This window comes from Phyllobates terribilis, unplaced genomic scaffold, assembly GCF_046119375.1.
Source record: "Phyllobates terribilis strain yellow unplaced genomic scaffold, ASM4611937v1 Scaffold_4__5_contigs__length_816908805, whole genome shotgun sequence".
Lineage (NCBI taxonomy): Eukaryota > Metazoa > Chordata > Amphibia > Anura > Dendrobatidae > Phyllobates > Phyllobates terribilis.
The window spans coordinates 305,974,939-305,997,644 of record NW_027362764.1 but is presented as its reverse complement, the minus strand read 5'-3'; the positions used below and the strand labels follow the sequence as shown (position 1 = coordinate 305,997,644).

Genomic DNA, 22,706 nt, shown 5'->3' with positions numbered 1-22,706 from the left:
TATTCAAAATTGAAGGCATACTGAATCAGCATGGCTACGACAGCATCTTGCAGCGGCATGCTATTCCATCCGGTTTGCGTTTTAGTTGGACCATCATTTATTTTTCAACAGGACAATGACCCCAAACACACCTCCAGGCTGTGTAAGGGCTATTTGACCAAGAAGGAGAGTGATGGGGTACTACGCCACATGACTTGGCCTCCACAGTCACCAGACCTGAACCCAATCGAGATGGTCTGGGGTGAGCTGGACCGCAGAGTGAAGGCAAAAGGGCCAACAAGTGCTAAGCATCTCTGGGAACTCCTTCAAGATTGTTGGAAGACCATTTCCGGTGACTACCTCTTGAAGCTCATCAAGAGAATGCCATGAGTGTGCAAAGACGTCATCAAAGCAAAAGGTGGCTAATTTGAAGAACCTAGAATATAAGACATATTTTCAGTTGTTTCACACTTTTTTGTTACTTATATAATTCATAGTTTTGATGCCTTCAGTGTGAATGTACAATTTTCAAAGTCATGAAAATACAAACTTTTCTTTAAATGAGGTGTGTCCAAACTTTTGGTCTGTACTGTCTGTACGTATATGTGTAAAATTATAATAAATATATATATATATATATATATATATATATATATATATATATATATATATATATATATATTATAATAAAATATATATAATATAATAAAATATATATAATATAATAAAATATATATAATATAATAAAATATATATAATATAATAAAATAAAATATATATATATATATATAATATATGTGTGTATATTATTATAGTGTAGGGATTTGCTCTGATTGAAGGTTATTGGTTGGATAGCAGATAATGCTTCCAGTCACTTAGCCGCCGACACCACCACCCTGTCTTCCACGTGGTCAAGTCTCGGTAGCCGTGAGTCTGGACCACATATTCTTCACCCTGAATCTCCTTCCTCCCACCACCTCACACTCCGAAGAGCTGTAAACTTTTCCATTTATAGCTTCAGGCCTCTCGCCCGGTCCACTTGATGCGGGGCAAGAGTAGATTGCGATGTCCAAATATTTGAGAACCCACTGGTATACGAAAGAGACGGTGGGAAAGTGTCACAAGAGGTGGACGACGATGAGAAACAATTGCCAGAAAGTCAGGAGGAGGACCAGGGTGCAGAAGTGGAAGACGAGGTGTGGATGATATAGTAACTGACCCTACCTGGTGGGAGGACATGCAGAGCGAGGACAGCAGCACACAGAGGGAGGGAGGCAGAGCACCCTACAGGCAGGAAGAAGCAGTGTGGTGGCCGCAGACAGAAGGCTGGCAACCGTTCCCCGTAACACCAACACAAAGGAAGTTGCCAGTACAACTGTTTGGTCTTCCTGAGTCTGGTTGTTTTTTAAAGACTCTGCCAATAACTCCAAAAAGGCCATTTGCACCACCTACCAGGCCAGCATCAGCAGGGGTGGCAAAACTACCAGCCTGACCATCACCAGCATGATCAGGAACATGGCAGCAAAGCACCCGACTTTGTGGGCTGAGCCCCAGGGTCCAGGAACAGTGTCTGCAGGTGGCACCACTGCTTCTTCCGCTGTTGGGCATGCAAGCCAATCACCTGTCCATGGTGCATGCGAAGATGCCTCCTGCCCTGCACCTGTCGTTGCACTCTCAACTAGCAGCATCAGGAAACACGTCCACGTCCTTGTCCCAGTGCATTCAGTTGTTTATACCCCAGTCCTTGGAACGCAAGCACAAATACGCAGCCAACACCTCACAGGCCACACTGCTAAACTCCCACATTTCACGACTGCTTGCGCTCGAAATGTTACCTTTTAGGCTCGTGGAGACTGAAGTATTCCGCAACCTGATGGTGGCGCCCGTCCCTCGGAACTCGATCCCCAACCGCCACTATTTCTCCAGGTGTGCCATCCCAGCATTACATTAGCACATGTCCCAAACATTAGCCATGCTCTCAACGCTGTTACTGGGAAAGTCCACCTAACCACAGACACTTTGACAAGTGCTTGTGGGCAGAGACGGTACATCTCGCTGACGGCACACTGGGTTAACGTAGTGGAAGCCGGGACCCCGTCGGACCTTGGAATGGAACACATCCTCCCGACGCCAAGGATTGCGGGCCCTAGGTCAATCAGGGTTGCCCCCACGGTCTACAGCTCCTGCACTTCATCCTCCTCAGCGTCCTCCTCTTCAGCCTCCTTCTCCAAAATGACCACATCAGTCACAAGCTGGGAGCACTGCAGCACTGCTTCGGCCAAGCGGCAACAGGCTGTGCTGAAGTTAATATGCTTAGGTGACAAACCGCACAATGCTGAAGAGTTGTGGACAGCTCTGAAGGAGCAGGCAGTTCTGTGGCTGATACCGCTGAACCTACAGCCAGGCATGGTCGTGTGTGACAATGGTCGGAACCTGGTGGCGGCTCTGAGGCGAGGCAAGCTCATACACGTACTATGCCTGGTTCATGTGCTTAACCTCGTGGTTCAACGGTTTCTCAAATTATTCCCGGAGCTGCCGTATCTGTTAGTTAAAGTACGCCGCCTGTGTTCCCATTTTAGAAAGTCACCTACAGCTTCCGCCGCCCTTGCCATGTTTCAGCAGCAGCGTTTGCAGTTTCCGGCTCACAGACTGGTGTGTGATGTCCCCACGCAATGGAACTCTACACTGCAGATGTTGGGAAGGATTTGTGAGCTGAAGAGGGCAGTTGTTCAGTACCAGCATCAACAAGGCCGTTGGTATTCAGTTCAGACTCCACACATAAGACCTCAGGAGTGGACATGGATGTCACATTTGTATCATCCTCCAAAACTTTGAGGACTACAACATGATGGTGAGCAGTGATGACCCCATAATTTGCGTCACCATCCCGCTTCTGTCTTCTGAAACGCTCTCTGCTCACAATCAAAGAGGATGCATTGCAGACGAAGTACGATGAGTTGGAGCAAGGAACCATACAGGGTGATTACACATAGCCCAGCCTAATCTCATCTCAATGTGGATTGAGTGACAATGAGGAAGAGGAGGAGAAGGAAGAACAGGAGCTAGTTTCATGCGCTATAGACGGTACTACCTGCTCAACTGTCATACCGTCTGTTCAGCGTGGATGGCCTGAGGACAGAGAGGAGGTTGAGGAGGAGAAGAGCATGGTCTGTCGTCCTCTTGGGGAGGACATGGAAGTCTTGCATCTTAGTAGTCTGGCACGCATGGCTGAGTTTGTTAGGCTGCCTTTCCCATGACCTTCGCGTTCTCAAAATTTTGGGTGACAGTCATTACTGGTTGGTGACACTTCTAGACTTGCGCTACAAGGAGAACTTTATAGCTCTTATTCCTGAGGCAGACAGGTCTACAAAAAAGGGGCAGTACGAGAAGGTCCTTGTTGAGGAACTAGAGGTCACAGTTCGTTGGACAACCAAGGACTACAGGTGAGAGAGACACAACTCCAATCCAGCAGAGGCAGGGGAATGCTGTCAAATTTCTCGGAGAATTCTTAGCCCCTCCCATCGCACAGGCCCTGTGGCGCTGGGTACTCTCACAAGGAGTGCAAAATTTGGGAAGATGCTGAGGGAGTACCTTGCCGACCGTACCAACGTCTTCCGTGATTCCTCTGTGCCTTATAATTATTGGGTATCCAAGCTGGATATGTGGAATGAACTGTCCCTCTATGCCTTGGAGGTTCTGGCCTGCCCTGCCCTGCCGCTAGTGTTTTATCAGAGCGGGTTTTTAGTGCCGCTGGTGGAATTATAACTGATAAGCGCATCTGCCTGTCAACTGAAAATTCTGACAGGCTGACACTCATAAAAATGAACAATGAATGAATGATAGCAGCGTAACAAACTCAAATCCAGTATCTTTTTTTGTGAGGTGTATTCCCATGCACCTTTTAACACCCACACATGGGTATACGCTTCCTGATTTTGGCTATTTGCTCTTGACCTCCTCCCTCTCCTCATCCTCATCCTCCGCCATATCACCAGGCTGATCGTGATCTGTGATGCAACACCCACATAATTTTTTTAAAGGGTGTTTATGATGCCTGTAAAAAAAAATTTTTATACAGTATGTTCATGTATACCCCCAAGTGTAAATTTTTGTCAGCCCATACACTTAGTGCATGGGCATTACAAGTATAGGAGACCCGCTCCTTTCTAATGGGAACATTTTTTTATGAGGCCCTCTTCCAAGGGGCATTGGAGTGCCTCCAAATTTTTGGCAACCCTGGCATTCACTGCATAGGCAAACAGTATGGGAGATCCACTTCCTAATAATGGGAACATTGTTTTCAGGAGGCCCTCCTCTAAGTCTCTTCAAAGGGGTATTGGGGTGCGTCCAAATTTTGGACAGCCCTGCCACTCACTGCATACGCAATAACAGTATAGGAGACCCACTCTTTACTAATGGGAACAACAAAGCATAGCCGGCTGATGGCTCTCTAAGAATAGTGAGTACCAACTGCTGGTCCTTTAAGAATAGAAAAGGCCACCTGATACCCCTATAAAAATAGGCTTTGTGACTTTCAGAATCCCTCCTTCATAAATGAAATGGGATGTGTCTGATCATGTCTCACACACCACATGGCCAAATAAGGTTGTAAAATGTTAAAATGATATTTCCCGGTGAATGCATTTGTCACGGTTGAAACAATGCAAGAGTGCAAAAACGCATCAAAAATGCTACGTGTGAACATAGCCCAAGGTGTGGAGGAATATTTTTGTTTTTGGCTATTTTATTTTGCCTTGTATATGTCATTACCCTGGAAAGTATGTCCCTTAACATATTTCCCAGGAAATCCATTTTGGTTTCGTTTTAGTATGTTGTATTGGGAATCCGTAAAAGTGGCGTAATACTTCTGACAACGTTGTTGACAGCAGTGACCAGGGAGTCAGAAATGCTTCCAGGGGTCTTCCCCATGCTGTCCCCATGTCATTTGAGTACGGTTCCCATCTTTTTGGGCAATTTTTAGGCCCTCTGCAGACCGCCGGGGGGAGCCACCTGAAAAAATGCTTGAGTTTCCCATAGACTTACATTGGGCTCGTTGCTCGGGTTGCACTCCCGAGTATTCCAATGTGCTCGACCCGAGCAACGAGCACCCGAGCATTTTAGTGCTCGCCCATCACTAACAGATATCGATCTATCTCTAATCTCTTCTATCCCTTCTATCTCAATATGAGCTCTAACTTTTTTTTATTTTTTGACAAACAGAGCTGTATGAGGGCTTATTTTTTGCGGGCAAGTTGCAGATTTCTGTGGTACCATTTTGGCGGCGCATAATTTTTTCATCTTTTTATTCAGATTTTTTAAACACATAATGAACAAAAAACATCAATGTAGTCATTATTTTTTTACACCGCAGTAAAAGTGATTAGACTGATTTTTGTCGGGTCGGTACGATTACAGCTATACCAGATATCAGTTTTTTACGGACTAAAAACAATGTTTTGCATCGTCCTTTTCTGAGAGCTTAAACTATTTTTTATTTTTTTGCCAAATGAGCCATATTAGGGTTTGTTTTTTGTAGGACGGTTTGGCACTTTTTGATTGATTTTTATTCATGTTTTTGTGAGTCCGTGTGATGAAAAAGCATCATTTTTGGCGTGTTTTTTTTTTATGCTGTTTGCCATACGAAATAAGTGATGTGCCAATTTTCTAGAGCTGGTCCTTCCGGATGCCATGATAACAAAAATAAACCAAAACCGTACACATAATTCGTATGTCAAAAAGGCTGCGTTTTGTGTGGCAAAACGGCTTTTTATAATTTGTGTGAGGCTTTTTCTTTTCTTTTTTTTTTTTTTTTTTTTTTATTTTTTTTTACGTATTTTATTTCACTGTGGAACATGTATAATTTTTATTTTGATCATTGGTCACATACACTGCAGTGCATGAGACTCTCAGTGAGTCACTGACTCTGCCTGTGAGGTCCAGCTTTATAGCTGGATCTCAGTCCATCGTATCCTCAGGCCATCACATGACTTAAAGGAACCATAGTAATCCTCGGTCACCCATGATTCTCATCAGCAAAGGGGGTCTTGTGACCCACTTTTAACCACTTATATACCGCTGTTTGCAATTGATATCTATATTTAATGGGTTAATCGGCCCCAATCTGCTTCATAACAGGCCAGGGCCGATACCGCATGATGTCAGCTGTCATTTATAGCTGACACCAGTGGGAATTTTAGCTGTGGGTGATGCTATATTCTTATTTCTCAGCCCTGTTAAAAAAAAAAAAAAAGCAGCGCTGAAAAATAAGGCCCCTTAAGAACCACCGATGCACCTTTTCACAGCGGTCATTAAGGGGTTAGAGGGAAAATATCAAGAAAATCCTTTCCAAAGAATAGTACTACAAAATCAGAACAGCTTCTGTACTTAACACACAGATGTTTTGTGGTCCAATGAGTACTCAAACTCTCGGAAAGAGATTTTCTCACATTTATTGATTATTCAAGATGTACAGTTGTCTATCTGCATCACAGCAAAAATGAAGTTGCAGAGAAACTTGAAATATATCTTGCTGAAGTATATAACAAATTTGGGAGACTGTCAAAAATTACGCGTTTAGATAATGGAACTGAATATACAAGTAATGAAACAAAGTGTTTTTAGGAAAAATGGAATAGTGTTTCAGACCCCTTGTACCATACAACTCTGAAAAAAATGGTGTATCAGAGAGAAGAAAAAGGACACTTGGTGGAAGTAGTATGCCATTTGACGCAGATTTGGTGCTTCACAAATTGATTCATAAAAATGAAAAAGTGGCAAAAAAAAAGTTTTCATTTTTACGAATCAATTTGTGAAGCACCTAGGGGTTCCAAGTGCTCACTATGCATCTAGATAGGTGCCTTGGGGGGTCTAGTTTCCAAAATGGAGTCACTTGTGGGGGAGCTCCACTGTTTAGGCACATCAGGGGCTCTCCAAACGCAACATGACGTCCGCTAATTATTCAAGCAAATTTTACAATCATAAAGTCAAATGGTTCTCCCTCCCTTCCGAGCGCTGCCGTGCACCCAAACAGTGTTTTTTCCCCACATATGGGGTATCTGCGTGCCCAGGGGAAATTGCACAACAAATTTTGGGGTCCATTTTTTCCTGTTACCCCTGCAAAAATAAAAAAAATTGGGTCTAAAATTTTCGCCAAATTTCCGTTTTTTTCACAAATAAACGCAAGTGATATCGAAGAAATTTTACCACAATCATGAAGTACAATATGTCACGAAAAAACATTCTCAGAATCAGGGGGATCCGTTGAAGCGTTCCAGAGTAATTACCTCCTAAAGTGACAGTGGTCAGAATTGTAAAAATTGGCCTGGTCATAAACGTGCAAACCACCTTGGGTTGTAAAGGGGTTGAGACCAAGTATGACTCTGAAGGCAAGGTTCACAGATTTAAAGCAAGATTAGTCTCAAAAGGGAATTCTCTCAAATATGTTGAAGATTATGATGCCACTTTTTCTCCAGTTACCAAGCAGACCATATTCAGGACACTAATGGATATAGCTGCTGTACTAAAGATGTTTGTCCGACATTTGGACTTTAAAACTACTTTTTTTAAATGGTGACATTGAAGTGGACTTGTATATGACTGCACCTGAGGGTGAAGAGAAACTTGCCTGCAAACTGCAAAAATCTCACTGGTCTTAAGCAATCAGCATGGAACAACAAAATGAGCAAAGTCTTAATAGAAGAAGGATTTAAGAGGCCAAGCAGATCAGTATTTACACACAAAATGTACAGACTGAAAGTGGATGTATATTCTCTTATGTGGACGATGTGATTATGGTTAATCAAGAGGAAACAGAAATTGCAAAGATGACTAAAATTCTGCATCAGCATTTTGAAACTAAAGACCTTGGAACTGTGACCGATCTAGTAATCCAGGTCCAAAGAGAAGAAGATGGAAGCTTTCTTCTAAACCAAAGTGCAAAAATCAATTTAAATTCTGAATCTGTTTGGAATGTCAGAAGCCAATGGTATATCAACCAAAATGGAACCATTTTACTTAGGTAACATATATTTTGCTTCTAACAATGAGAAATGCAGACAGGGAGTGGGGGAATTCTATATATAGCAACTATGACTAGACCGGATATCGCAGCAACAATTGGAATTCTCTGCAGCTATGTGGAAAAACTGCGCCAAAAAGACTAGAATGGCAGTAAGAGATTTTCGTTATTTGAAGGAGACTGAAGATATAAATTTAAGGATATATGCAAAAGGAGTTCTAAAACGCAGTCTGTGGATGCAGATTGGGCTGGTGACTTAAGTGATGGTAAATTGACAAGCAACGATTTGTTCAAGCTTGGAGAAAGTTTAATTTCTAGGTCTAGCAGAAAACAGGTGTCAGTCTGCTTCTGCAGGCAACAAGGCAACAATGTGTTTGCAGCTCACGCAAGTCAAGAGGTCATTTGGTTAAACCAATTAGGCAATCTTGGTAAGCCATCAGCTCAATCGACAGTGATTAATGAAGACAGCAAAGGATGCATTAAACTTGCATGCAGTGAGACGATCAATGTGAGAACCAAACACATTGACGTTAAACATCACCTGCGTGATTTGATAGAACGTGGAATAATTGAGTTTATTGTGAGACTGACCAGATAGCTGCTGTTATGACCAAGCCACTTCTAAGAGCCAAATTTTAAGAGTTCAGAACCACTATGGGACTAAAAGAGGTAGTTGTTGAGTGGGGGGTGTTGGACTAATGCTGCTTTATTGTATATATTGCATCAACTACTATTTACTACTGTTTAACCCCTTAATAACATCTGACGTACTAATACGCGTCTGTGCCCTGGGACTTAAGAGCCAGACCCATATTAGTACGTCATCGCGATCGCGCGCACACAGGCTGTGCGGGCGCGATCGCCGCCGGGTGTCAGCTGATTGTCACAGCTGACACCCGGTACTATGTGCAGGGAGCGGTCCTGCACCGCACCCAGCACATTAACCCCTGCGATGCTGCGATCGAAGTCAATCGCAGCCGATCGCAGCATTGCGGGGGCAAGGGGAGGTGATTGCAGATACTCACCTCCTCTTCCGGCTTCCAGCGCTGTCTGCAAAGGCTTCCCGGGTGTTGCCATGACGACCCGATGTCGTCATGACAACATCCGGGTCACCAGACAGCAGGAAGATTGTTTGGACATGCGCAGTGCATCTCCAAACAATCTTCTCACTGTGCAGTGCTGATAGCCTGTATGACACAGGGATGGTGCTGCATTCCTGCGCCATGCAGGCGATCAGAGAAAAAAAAGTGAAAGTCACAGAGTGGGACAAAGTAATAAAGTATAAAAACTGTCAGTAAGTGAAAAAAAAAAAAAAAAAATTTGCAAAAATATAAAAAATAAATAAAATAATCCACCAAAAATAAAAATATAATGTACCCGTCAATAAATATTATAAAAAAAAAACCATGAAAGTACACATATTTGGTATCGCTGCGTCCGGAACAACCTGACCTATAAAACTGTCCCACTAGTTAACCCCTTCAGTGAACACGGTAAAAAAAACAAAAAAAAAAAACGAAGCAAAAAACAATGCTTTATCACCATACCGCCAAATAAAAAATGGAATAACACGCGATCAAAAAGACTAATATAGATAAAATGGTACCACTGAAAACGTCATCTCGTCCCGCAAAAAACAAGCTGTCATACAGCTCCATCAGCCAAAAAATAAAAAAGTTATAGCTCTCAGAATAAAGCTATGCTAAAAAATGTTTTTTTCTATAAAATTGCTTTTATTATGTAAAAGTGCAAAACATAGAAAAACGATATAAATGTAGTACCGTTGTAAACGTACTGACCCGAAGAATAAAGCTACCTTATCACTTTTACCACACGCGGAACAGAATAAAAAAAAAAAAACAATTCCTGAATTGTTGGTTTTTGTTTATTCTGCCTCCCAAAAATCGGAATAGAAAGCGATCAAAAAATGTCACGTGCCTGAAAATGGCACCAATAACGACGTCAACTCATCCCGCAAAAAACGAGCCGTCACATGACTGTCTGCCAAAATCTGTAAAAATTATAGCTCTCAAAATATGGCGATGCAAAAACTAGATTTTACAAAAAATGCGTCTTTTTGTGTGTGACAGCTGTTAGTCATAAAAACCCTATATGATTCTGGTATTGCTGTAATCACACCAAGCCGAAGAATAAAGTCGTCTAATCACTTATACCGCACGAGGAACGGCGTCAAAAATAAACTCTTGGGTTAGGATTGGGCTAGGGTTAGGGCTGGGTTTGGGGTTAGGGTTGTGCTAGGGTTAGGGTTGTGCTAGGGTTAGGGTTGTGCTAGGGTTAGGGTTGTGCTACGGTTAGGGCTGGGGTTGGGGTTAGGGTTGTGATGTGGTTGGGATTTTTTTCAAAAGTAAGAAAAAAGATGACGATATGGCGACTAGTGTTGAGCGCAAGTGCTCGCTACTTGAGTTTGCATCGGGTGCTCTGGTATGCATTGAGTATCGTGGGTATTTGAGTGACATGCTCGAGTCTCTGCCCCATATGCTTCGCGGCCAAAAAAACTTTACGGGGATTGCCTGCCATGCACGAGCGATCCCCGCATGTTTTTTTTTGGGTGTCTAATAACCGTGAAACATGCGGAGCAGGGACTCAAGCATGTCACTCGAGCACACGCAGTACATGGTGCATACCTGAGTACCCGATGCAAACTCAAGTAGCGAGCACTTGCGCTCAAGACTAATGACAACTTATTCGATATGATGACCTAATGTAAACAAATTCTGTGTCGTACCTCTGGGTTAAAAATGTTCACTATACACCTTAATAAAATCCTTGAGGGGTATAGTTTCCAAAATGGGGTCACTTGTGGGGGAGCTCCACTGTTTAGGCACATCACGGGCTCTCCAAACGCGACATGGTGTCCGCTAACAAACTGAATGGAAAATCGGCTCAAATTGTTAGCGGACGCCATGTTATGTTTGGAGAGCTATTGCGTGCACAAACATTGGAGCTCCCCCACAAGTGACCCCATTTTTGAAACTAGACCCCCCAAGGCACCTATCTAGTTGCATAGTAAGCACTTGGAACCCCCAGGTGCTTCACAAATTGATTCATAAAAATGAAAAAGTGTTTTTTTTTTTCACTTTTTCATTTTTACGAATCAATTTGTGAAGCACCTGGGGGTTCCAAGTGCTTACTGTGCATCTAGATAGGTGCCTTGGGGGGTCTAGTTTCCAAAATGGGGTCACTTGTGGGGGGGCTCCAATGTTTGGGCACACAGGGCCTCTCCAAACACAACATGGCGTCCGCTAATTATTCAAGCAAATTTTACAATCAAAAAGTCAAATGGCGCTCCTTCCCTTCCGAGCCCTGCCGTGCGCCCAAACAGTGTTTTTTCCCCACATATTGGGTATCTGCGTGCCCAGGGGAAATTGCACAACAAATTTTGGGGTCCATTTTTTCTTGTTACCCCTGTGAAAATAAAAAAAATTGGGTCTAAAGTAACATTTTTGTGAAAAAAGTTAAATGTTCATTTCTTTCTTCCACATTCAAAAAATTCCTGTGAAGCACCTGAAGGGTTAATAAAGTTCTTGAAGGTGGTTTTGAGCACCTTGAGGGGTGCAGTTTTTAGAATGGTGTCACTTTTGGGTATTTTCTGTCATAAAGACCTCTCAAAGTGACTTCAAATGTGATGTGGTCCCTAAAAAAATGGTTTTGTAAATTTTGTTGGAAAAATGAGAAATCGCTGGTCAACTTTTAACCCTTATAGCTCCCTAACAAAAAAAAATTTTGATTCCAAAATTGTGCTGATGTAAAATAGACATGTGGGAAATGTTATTTATTAACTTTTGTGTGACATATCTCTCTGATTTAAGGGCATAAAAATTAAAATTTTGAAAATTGCAAAATTTTCAAAATTTTCACCAAATTTCCATTTTTTTCACAAATAAACGCATGTGATATCGAAGAAATTTTACCACAATCATGAAGTACAATATGTCACGAAAAAACACTCTCAGAATCAGGGGGATCCGTTGAAGCGTTCCAGAGTAATTACCTCATAAAGTGACAGTGGTCAGAATTGTAAAAATTGGCCTGGTCATTAACGTGCAGACCACCCTCGGGGCTTAAGGGGTTAATAGTGCGTGTGTGTGTGTGTGTGTGTGTGTGTGTGTGTGTGTGTGTGTGTGTGTGTGTCTGGAGCACACTTTCGCTTTGCAAGCTGACAAACAAGATGCGAAGCTATAATAAATAACAATTGTAAGCTGCTATCTTTGTTCCTGAACAAATGTATATTAACTATTGAATGGCTGGATAGTAGAGATTAATCCTCTGCCAACACTTGATACTAAAAAAAAACCAAATAATTCAAAGGTGTACTTTTTCTCATGACTTCACATATCAATATTTTGCAATGGGCTAGAGTTTATTAATCTGGATGTACGGCTTGATTGCTGGATTTTATACAGGCAGATCCATGATGCAATAAAGGCTACATTCACACACCTATGTATCACTGTCTGAGCAGACTGTGATCAATTGATGATGTGTGGGTCTCCTGACCTGAACTTGACAGTCTGATACAAATTTGAGACTGTCACGTTTGAGTCAGGAGACCCACGGACAATCACTTTCTCGGACTGTGACACACAGATGTGTTAATGCAGCATAAAAAATACAGCGGCTCTAATCTGTCAAAAACAGGTGTTAATAATAATAAATATTATTACTCAGTCATTTTACAATCCATTTATATTGATCAATTGGAAAACTGTGCAACAGGTACAGAGAATATAGGGTTACCATTCTTTGCAGCATAATATAGAGAACTTATGTAAATGTTTCAAGGAGCTTTCCTCAGCTACCCTAATCCCCCTATCCTCATTCAGCTGGCTTTAATAAAATGCATGCTCCCCTTACCGATTCCTGTCATTCCTCTAACACTGCATGGGAACAGAGCTGGACTTGGGTAGTCTTCTGTTTGCAACAGGCATGTGACTGACGCACCTGATTACTGACTGCAGCAGTGAGCAACATATCACTACTGTGGCTAGCGATTTTGGCTGCAGCAAAAAAAAAAAAAATGTTGCTGATCTTAGACATACTATTTACCTTGACCACATTTCCCTCCACTTGACTATTTATTATTTATCACCACAGGGGAAGAAGACAACCCGAGTGTCAATCACAAAGAAGCAGCTATGGAAACAAGCCACCCTGATGTAACAGAAAAATCAGATCAAAGCGTTGCATTAAAAATGTCTTTTTCGGAGTACAAACAAATCTCTAACTTGCTTGTTATCTACATGCAAAAGATGGAAGAGTGTAAGTTAAACAGAAATGTTCTTTCCAATACTTATAAAGTAATGGACAATTCCTTTTAAATCTATATTGTTAATTAATTTGCTTTCCCAAATCTTTCTATAACCTGAGATGCTCTTCTGGTCACATGATGCCTGCCTGAGAATCAACTGATTTACTGTGATGTCATATCAGATTATCCTTAAATTCCTGGCTCTGGAATCTGACATGCCACACAATCATGTGATTTTTTTTTTTGCTGGGACAATGGGCGTGAATTCAGTCATCAGAGCTCACTGCTTTTGCGCAGACACAGTTCTACCGTCCTTGCTGACAGATTTCTCCCTCCACAGCTCTTATATTCCTATTCATATGCAGCGGCCGTAAGGGCCTAGGGTGCTCGGTAGCTGGGCCGGCAGTCTTCCAGGGAGGGGAGGTCACGGTGGCAGTGGCCCAGCTCCTTGGCCCTGGCCGAGCAGATGAAGGGAGTGTTTAAAGAGCATTCGTAGTCTTTATGTGACGCCACCTGTGGTGCTTTGTCAGGGATGACCAGCGCTGCTGTGTGGACCCTTGGGGGATAGATGGTATAGCAGCTGGGATGAAACACTTCACACGGGTGAAGCTGACCCCCATGGATTGAGAAAGCTTATATGAAGGATGGCGGCAGGGGAAACGGGGTGCAGAGAGCAGGGCGGCATCAGTGATGACAGTCGCAGTGGTAGCACAGCTACGGGGAGGCGCAGAAGAAGACGACAGACACAAGGAATGCAGTCCGGTTACCTTTACTGCAGAGAAAGCTGTGGAGTCCGGGGCACTGGTCACTGGGTCCAGGAGGGTCCGGTCAGCCTGGAAGCAATCGGAATCCACCCTGCCAGGTGGGTTTGGAGGCCTGCCTGCTGCACTTCTCTGTTGCGGGCCCCGCTGCCTGTGAGACATTATGCGGTCCCTTTTCTTCACCCCTGCTCTAATCTCCGTACTAGCAGGTGGTGCAAACCTATAACTGGTACTGCCATCTTGGGTGCAGCTCCGGGCTCTAGTTATACCGCTGTGCTGCCGGGCCTGTGCTTGTGGCCAGGAAACTTGCAATCTCCTGTCCCCCAGATTCGGTTGCCGGGACGTGCAATACCCGTACAACCCAGGACTCTGGCGTCCTCTGCTCCGCTGCCTGGGGTGAGCTCTTCACTTGCTCTACTCCCCAGAACTTTCTCCTTCTCCCTCTGCTGCTTTCTCCCCCTCTCTCTCTTCCCTCTCATACTCACTGACTAACTCCCCCCCCACCCCCGTCAGAAAAGGCAGCTTTCCAAAATAGGGTGTAGAGCTCCCCCTTCAAGTCAGATCAGAACCTGTGTGTGCATGTGGGGTTTACCTGACGTGGGGAGCTCCTCCTGTTTCCAAGCGTAATATCACTTCCGGTGAAGGAGGCAACACTACTGTGGCAACCAGCCCATGGGGCGCCACATTCCCCCCTAGAGAAGCCTAGTATGTCCCGGACTGTAAAGACGTAAGGGTACAAGCTAACAATTTACAATTTCTTCCCTTTTGGGGAGACGCATTTCTTAAACAATACATTATCAAAAATGCAAAAAGTACAAAACAAAATCAGAAAAATGCAAAATATAAACCATTCACCAAGGTGCCGGTGATGATGCCTATTCGGGGCGTCACCTCACAGGTTTGTAGTGCAGCTCAGTGGAAACCGCCCCAAACCACCTCAAACTTGATCCCTGGGGGTGGCTACAGGGAACAAAGACCATGCTTTGACCTGGTTCTTCGGCCACGCCGACTGTTTTTTGAGGTCAGGTTTGGATGCGAGCACCCACCCCTTTTTTTTTTTTTTATTGTCCTGGCCACACCTAGTCCTATGGCCCAATTGTCCATTAACAGGTTAGTATGTACATTTATTCAATTTAGCTTAGAAGTTTACGCGTAGTGATTACTGGGTCTCACATTACTTAGTCCTGGTGGGCACAAGCTTTTTCAACATTTTAACCTGGTCATATGTACATTTGCTAACTCTTATAATACTCTATAAACAATGCTTGTAAAGAACTGGGGTCTGACCTAGTGTACTACGCTGCAATCTACGTAACACTGGTGGTTCTGTTGACCTTTCTTGATCTGAAGTGTCTACTGCAGGTGTGGTAGGCTCAATGTGGACTACACTACGTTTAGTCTGATGTAGCACAGGTAGGCTTGGTAGTGTTCTATGACCTCTTTGACTCACCATGGGCACGACAATTTCACCGCTAGCAGGGGGTAGATTCTCCTGATCCGCTGCTGATGAGGCATCTGTTTCTGGGGCCGACTGGTCTTCATGAGGACCCAAGGTCTCTGCTGTTTCTTGTGTAGTCATCAGTGGAAATGTCAAGACTGGTAGCACCACTGCCTGGTTTACCGGAGTCCAAGACTGAGGAAATTCTCCTAATATGGTGGGATCTTCCCTTCAACCTCTTCTATCTGTTGAGGAGTGCCTTGACCTCTACCTCTTTCACGCAGTTGATCTGGGCACACATTCAGGTGGTCTCTAGATACAGCCGCAGAAGTTCTCCCTCCATCTTCAGTGATGAGGCAAACCTTACTGTTGTCAAAGTGAGAGGGCAAGATGGTAGACTGCTTAGCCTCCCACTGGTCATCCAGCTTATGAGTTCTCTGCTTTCTTTTCAGCACCTGTTCTCCTGGTGACAAAGGAGTGGCAGGGGCTTGCTGATTGTAATCTTTCTCTTGTTTCTGTCTGGCTCGCAATAGACTCTCTTCCACGCACTGTTGGACTTTACGGTACTGTGGCGGTCTTTCAGTGTCCCAGTCTGTGTCTGGCTGTACTGCTGCTGGTGTTAGGACACCCATGTACAGATCGATGGGAAGTTTACCCGGTCTTGCCCGCATCAGGTAGGCTGGGGTACAGTTGGTCGAATTCACCGGAATGTGATTGTACAGGTCCACCAAGTCTGGTAACTTCTCAGGCCACCGGTTGTGCTCTTCCAGAGGTATGGTTTTCAACAAGTCAATCACCACCTGGTTCATCTTTTCTCACAGACTGTTGGTTTGTGGGTGATAAGGTGTTGTCCCAGTTTTCTTACAGCCATACAGGTTGCAGAATTCTCTAAATATCTCCGCTTCAAAAGCTGGGCCTTGGTCTGTTAGGACTTGCTCAGGATAGCCATGAGGTTGACAGAAGTGCTCTTGAAAGGCTTTAGCAGCTGTCCTCGCCGTCTGGTCCTTAACTGGTACAACCACTAGGAAACGGGAGTAGTCGCCCACAATCGTTAAGGCATTGGTGTATCCCCACCGACTCGGAGACAGCTTCACATGGTCCAGGGCCACGATTTCAAGGTGTTGTCTTGTGATGGTGGGTTGTAAATGGGTTCTCTGGCTACCACGATCTCTTCATCTTAGATTGCATGGGCCACACTCTCGACACCACTTCTCGATGGACCTTCTCATACCAATCCAGAAGAAATTCTCATGGGTCAGGACCTCCAACTTCTTCCACTCGAAGTGTCCTGCCCCGTCGTGGTAAGCTCCCAGGACCATTGGCGCATCCTTCTTTGAAACCACTATCTGCCATACCAGCTCGTGCCTGCGGGAGTTGATGGTTCTTCTGCATAATTTACCTTCATAAAAGCACAACTTGGCTCTTCTTCCACAGCTGCAAGATTTCTGGTGGTGCATCCGGGCCTGGGGACGTATTGGCTTGGCTCAGCAGTTCTTTCACCATGCGGACGGATCACTGTCCTTCGCTTCTGCCCATCCATGGTGGAGCAATAGGTTGAAAGACTTCTCGAACTGCTTGTTTTTCACACAATGGGAGCATTGGGAATCACCCTGGCGGTGGAAGGCTGACATCTCAATTTCTTCGAGGTCTTCCAAATCTTCTCCCGAGTCTGTTAAGTTCGGCATGCGGAACAAAGCATCGGCATTGGCGTTCTTGTTTCCCGCCCGATATTTGATCACAAACTCGTAGTTAGACAGCCAAGCCAACCATCTTTGTTCTAGGGCACCAAGCTTCGCAGTCTCCAGGTGTCAGTGGGTTGTTATCCGTGAAGACTAAATCTGTAGGAGACGAGGTAGTGTTTGAACCTCTTAGTCACTGCCCAGACTATGGCCAGGAACTCCAGGTTGAAGGAACTGTAGTTGGTGGGGTTTCTTTCGGTAGGGTGAAGCTTCCTACTGGCATAGGCGATGACCCTCTCTTTGCCTTTCTGCATTTGAGACAACACAGCTCCCAACCCAACGTTGCTGGCATCTGTGTACAGGATAAATGGCTGACCATAGTCGATGTAATCTAGGATTTCGTCTCCCGTGAAAGCTAGCTTCAAGCAGTTGAAGGATTCTTCCACTCTGTCATCCCACTCAATCGGAGGGCTCTTGGTCTTCGCCTTTTTGGAGTGGCCCACCAAGAGGTCCTGAAGGGGAGCGGCTATCTAGGTAAAGCCCTTGATGAATCGTCTGTAATAGCCAACCAACTCTAGAAATTGTCGTACCTCATGAATGGTAGTTGGCTTCTGCCAGTCCTTGATGACGGTGACCTTATCCGGGTATGGTGCCACGCCTTCTGCGCTCACCACATGGCCTAGATATTGTACCTTGGGTTTCAGGAGATATTTGGATGGCTTCACCTTGAGAACAAAGTTGGATAGGGCTTCGAATACCTCGGCCAGGTGTTTCAAATGGTCTTCATAGGTTCTGGAATAGACCATGACATCGTCCAGGTATAACAGTACTATTTCGAAGTTCTTATGCCCAAGGCAACACTCCATTAACCTCTGGAACGTTCCAGGGGCTTTGCACAGCCCGAATAGCATACAGTTGAACTTGCATAAGTCCATTGCTATAGTGAATGCGGTCTTCTCCTTGTCTGCCTCTGCAACGAGTACCTGCCAGTACCCACTGGTGAGATCTAGGGACGCGAAGCATTTAGCTGATTTCAGGGCAGCTAGCGACTCCTCGATACGCAGCAAGGGATAGGCGTCTTTATGGGTGATGTGATTGATCTTTCTATAGTCGACGCACATACGCATGGTACCATCCTTCTTTTTAACTAATACCAAGGGGGCTGCCCAGGGCCTACAACTATCCCTTCTTACTCCTGCCTCTTTCATTTCTAGCAACATGCTCTTGGCACATAAAGTTCAACCTTTTTCCACCAATTTTACATTCTTTTCTAAATTTTATCTATAGTCCACAATACGTTTTTTGCTAAGGAAATAATCCTGCTCTTTTTTAAAAGCTGTTATAGTACCTGCCATCACTACCTCATGTGGTAGGGCATTCCACTGCTCTAAGTGTAAAGAACCCTTTCCTATTTAGCTGCTAGAATCGCCCTCTTCCACCCATTAGTGCCCTCTGGTCCTTAGTATGGTTTTTCGAAGGAGTAAGTCGTGTGCCAGTGCTTTGTATTGACCAACATGCCTCTATTTGCCACTAGGCATCGGGGGTCCAGTGTCTTGGGTGGTGGGTTGCAAGGGGCAGCACAAAAATAGGGAGGGAATTTATTATTTTTTTTTTACCTCCTCCTCCTCCGTTAGAAAATGTGATAAATCCACTGTCTTTTCAGAGGTGGGATGGAGCATGCAACTTCTTTCACTTGTACTAGCGTCTTTAAGATACAAATACAAGTGAACTATGGACACAGGGAGCTGATAGACCCCAGAAGTAGTAGCGCCGGGACTTCTGGGGTCAGAGCGCCAATCTGCTCCCTGCTGAGGTGCTGTGGTGTCCAAATGCTGCTGGCATACCTGCAGCGCGATAGTCTTCTCCCCATGCTGCAGACATTACAGTTGGGTGATGCAGAGGAGGACACACACTGAAGCCCTTAGGATGACAGGAGCCAGGAAGAGGACATACACGAGAGCAGGTAAGTGCTCATAGAGCTGAAGATTCAGGGGGGAGCTTTTAAGGTAGACTGGGGTTTAGTGGGGCTATTACTGTAGACTGGGGGTTGGGGTGGGGATTACTGTAGACTGGGGTTTAATGGGCCTATTACTGTAGACTTGAGGTTAGGGAGGCTTACAGAGTGAGGGGAATAGTGCAAGGAACAAAATAGATGGGGGACAGTGTGGGGGATCAGTATGTAGAGAGGGCAGCATGGGGGCGCAGTATGGAGAGGGGAAACAGAACTCTGTATAAAAAGGGGGGCAAGTGTGTAGGTTCGCAGTATGGAGAGGAGGCAACGTGGGGATTTCATTGTGGAGATGACGCGCCCCCTGGGCCGCGTGAGGAACCCGGAACCGGGCCTTTTTGTAGATGCTGGGGGTTGTAGTCCTTGCGTGGCGGGGACCCGGTCCCGTGGCTCAGGGTGGTCAAACTAAATGGCAGTCTATAAGCTGAATGTCCGACTACGCCACCCGTGGATTGCGGTCAGGGTGTACTGCCGCTGCAGGGCAGACCTCTGAGTCTGGTATTGGGAATGCAGCAGAGAATAGTATAACTCCCCACGGGAGGAGTATAGCCTCAGGGCAGTAAGTAGGGATGTTTCAGGTGATCGTGCGTGGGAGCAGCAGTAACCACACGGAGTCTGTCATGCAATTCAGGGTCTTTACTGTTGATGGTATTAAGGGACCCGTCCGGAATACTGGTTAACGATGGAGGTCTGGTCAGTCTGAGAGCAACTGGGAAATCCCGCTGGTCAGGGGGAGTTTGTAGGCCTACCGTGCTGACTTCACTCTTTCTTGGCTATCCTGCTGTAGTGTAGTGGTAGCCCACGTCTCTGAGTGTACCGTGTTGTTCTCACCCGTATGACTGGCGACTCGGGCCTTCCGTACTTCTCACCCCTCCATGGCAGTAGTGGTCCCTCTTGTGTGGCTGAGCTTCCGGGCTTCCTTGGGCCAGAGAACTTGAAGTCCCCTGTGTGGTGGTTTTCTGCTGCTGGGCTTATAACCCTCACAGCCTCGGACTCCAGTGTCCGGCTTTACAAGTCTCAGGCCAGGACGAACTCTGCTAGTTCCCTTCCTGGCCTCGTGTTCCTCCTCTGTCTACAGGGACTCCTCAGCCTGCTGCTGACCTGTCCCTATCTCTGGAACTAGACTGGAATTTGTCTCTGGCTTCTCTCTCTAACCCCGCCCCAGATCCAGTTTATAAAGAGCAGGTTTCTACCCTCCCTGGACTGAGGCAGGAGGTGCTGCATGCTAATTGTCCCCAACCAGGGAACCTCCCACCTGCTCTCAGACATGACATTGCTGCAACTGTGGCGACCCGACCTGGGGTGCCACAGAGACATGGCAGCATGAAAGGTCTTATGTGAAGGGGCAGCATGGGGAGCTCTGTGTAGAGAAAAAGCAACATGGGGTGTTCATTATAGAGCGGGGCGGTGTGAGAGCACAGTTTGGAGTGGGGACAGCTTGAGTGGGACATTGTGAAGAGGGGGGGGCAGCATGATGTGAGGAGGGTGTAATTTATAAAGGAGGACAGTGTAGCATATTAGTTTATAAGGGGGCAGTGTGACAGTCGTAGTACACAAGGCAGTGTTCATAGTATATAAGGTGGGATGGTGTGGTGGGAATATTTTATAGGAGAAGATAGAGTGGAGGGTCATGTAACGTAAGATGGACAGTATGGAGTAATATTTTTTTTGCAGGGAGCACAGTGAGGAGCAATTTTTTTCAGGGGCACAGCATAGGTGTTAATTTTTATTCAGGAACATTATAATGACGATGTTTTTTTAGGGGCAGCATGTCACGATGTGCGGCAGAAGACCAGAGAAGGTGGATGTGAAGTCATTATGGAGTCAAGTACATGAGAAGATCGGTGAGTATATTATAGCAGACATTACACTATACTAACAGTTATACAGGTTTTGGGGAAAAAATAACTGAACGCTACATTAATAATTGCAGAAATGTCTACTTTTATTATGCAAACGAGGGCGCTTCGGTGCACCCATTCTAAATGCACTTCAAAGAGCAAATAAACTTTAGGGTGTTTTTTTATTTTATGCCTAATAATTCTCAGCAGATTTGTGGGGAATCTGATCCTGAGATCCCCAACCACAGTTGAAAAGAGTAAGACCTTTTAGAAAAGTGCACGCAGAACGGAGCGGATGCCATAGAAAGTTATAATCCTGTCTCCTAAGCTGTGTACTTCTAAGAGGTCTTTGAGCAACTGGTAGAGATCTCAGGACCCAGATGTACAGCAATGTGCTCAGAATTAATGAAGCTAAAACATATGCTATATCCAAAAAAAGGGGTTGCACTCAGTCTTATTAAAATTCCTTTATTGCGTTATAATTAAAACATGCAGGCAGGAGAATGGTGTGGACCGTAGCTGGACGACGGCCGTTTGGCACCTCCTGCACTTCAACGGGTCCTCAGGACACTATTCAAAAGTCTGCATGATTTAATTATAACTCAATAAAGGACTTTTAATGGCACAGTGCAACCCCCTTTTTTTCTTCTTTTTTAGATATTTCATGCCTCTATTGCCTTTCGGATGTGCACTCAAAATCCCGTAATACCGGCTTGACTTGCACTGTCCTGCAAGGTGGCTTCATACCAGTGATTGTGAGACTTTGGTGCCGAATTTTCCTTTTTATATATTGGCATTAAAACTTATGATATCTCACAAAAGTTAAAAAATAAGTTAATTGTTTAATAGTGCTACTGCCAGCACTTCATCAGTACTGGGGTTCCTGCGTAGTCTACTGTTAAAATATACCAAACAGACCAAAAGTTTGGACACACCTTCTCATTTAAAGATTTTTCTGTATTTTCATGACTATGAAAATTGTACATTCACACTGAAGGCATCAAAACTATGAATTAACACATGTGGAATTATATACTTAACAAAAAAGTGTGAAACAACTGAAAATATGTCTTATATTCTAGGTTCTTCAAAGTAGTCACCTTTTGCTTTGATGACTGCTTTGCACACTCTAGGCATTCTCTTGATGAGCTTCAAGAGGTAGTCACCGGAAATGGTCTTCCAACAATCTTGAAGGAGTAGCATTTTTTATGCGTTTTTGCACTTTTGTATTGCTTTCAACTATGACAAATGCATTCACCGTGAAATGTCATCTTAACATTTTACAACCTTATCTGGCCTTGTGCTGTGTGACACATGCATAAAGTGCTGAAAAGACAAGGGAACAGCTTGGGGAAGACCCCTGGAAGCATGTCTGACTCCCAGGTCACTGTCTAAAAGTGTGCCCATCATAAGTGATCCTTACCGCATCAGAAGATGCAGACTTGCAACTATCCCCATGCAAGTTCTAGTCCCAGGGCAGTGTTCAATTGTACCTCCCCCATTCCTTGCAATGCAAGCGCAAGTATGCAGCCTGCCACCCACCCACCCCCAGGCTGAAATACCATACTGCTTGCTTGCTTGCACTTTAAATTGGGCCTTTTAGGCATGTGGAGGCGGAATCTGGCCACCACGCCATGGCTGTGTCGGCGGCCTGGTATCCATACTCAGTCCCCAGCCGCCTGGTGGCCGGGTGTCCCCGCTTGCTCCCCAGCCT

General features: G+C 44.8%; 1 protein-coding gene across 1 annotated transcript in view; it reads left to right on the top strand.

Annotated features, from left to right (window-relative positions):
* LOC141264330 (maternal DNA replication licensing factor mcm6) overlaps nt 1–22,706 on the top strand; it is a 467,762-nt gene that overhangs the window by 387,735 nt on the left and 57,321 nt on the right. The window contains exon 15 of the mRNA XM_073676620.1: nt 13,112–13,276. Within this exon, the coding sequence (XP_073532721.1) occupies nt 13,112–13,276 (165 nt within the window). The remainder of the gene's footprint in view (nt 1–13,111; nt 13,277–22,706) is intronic.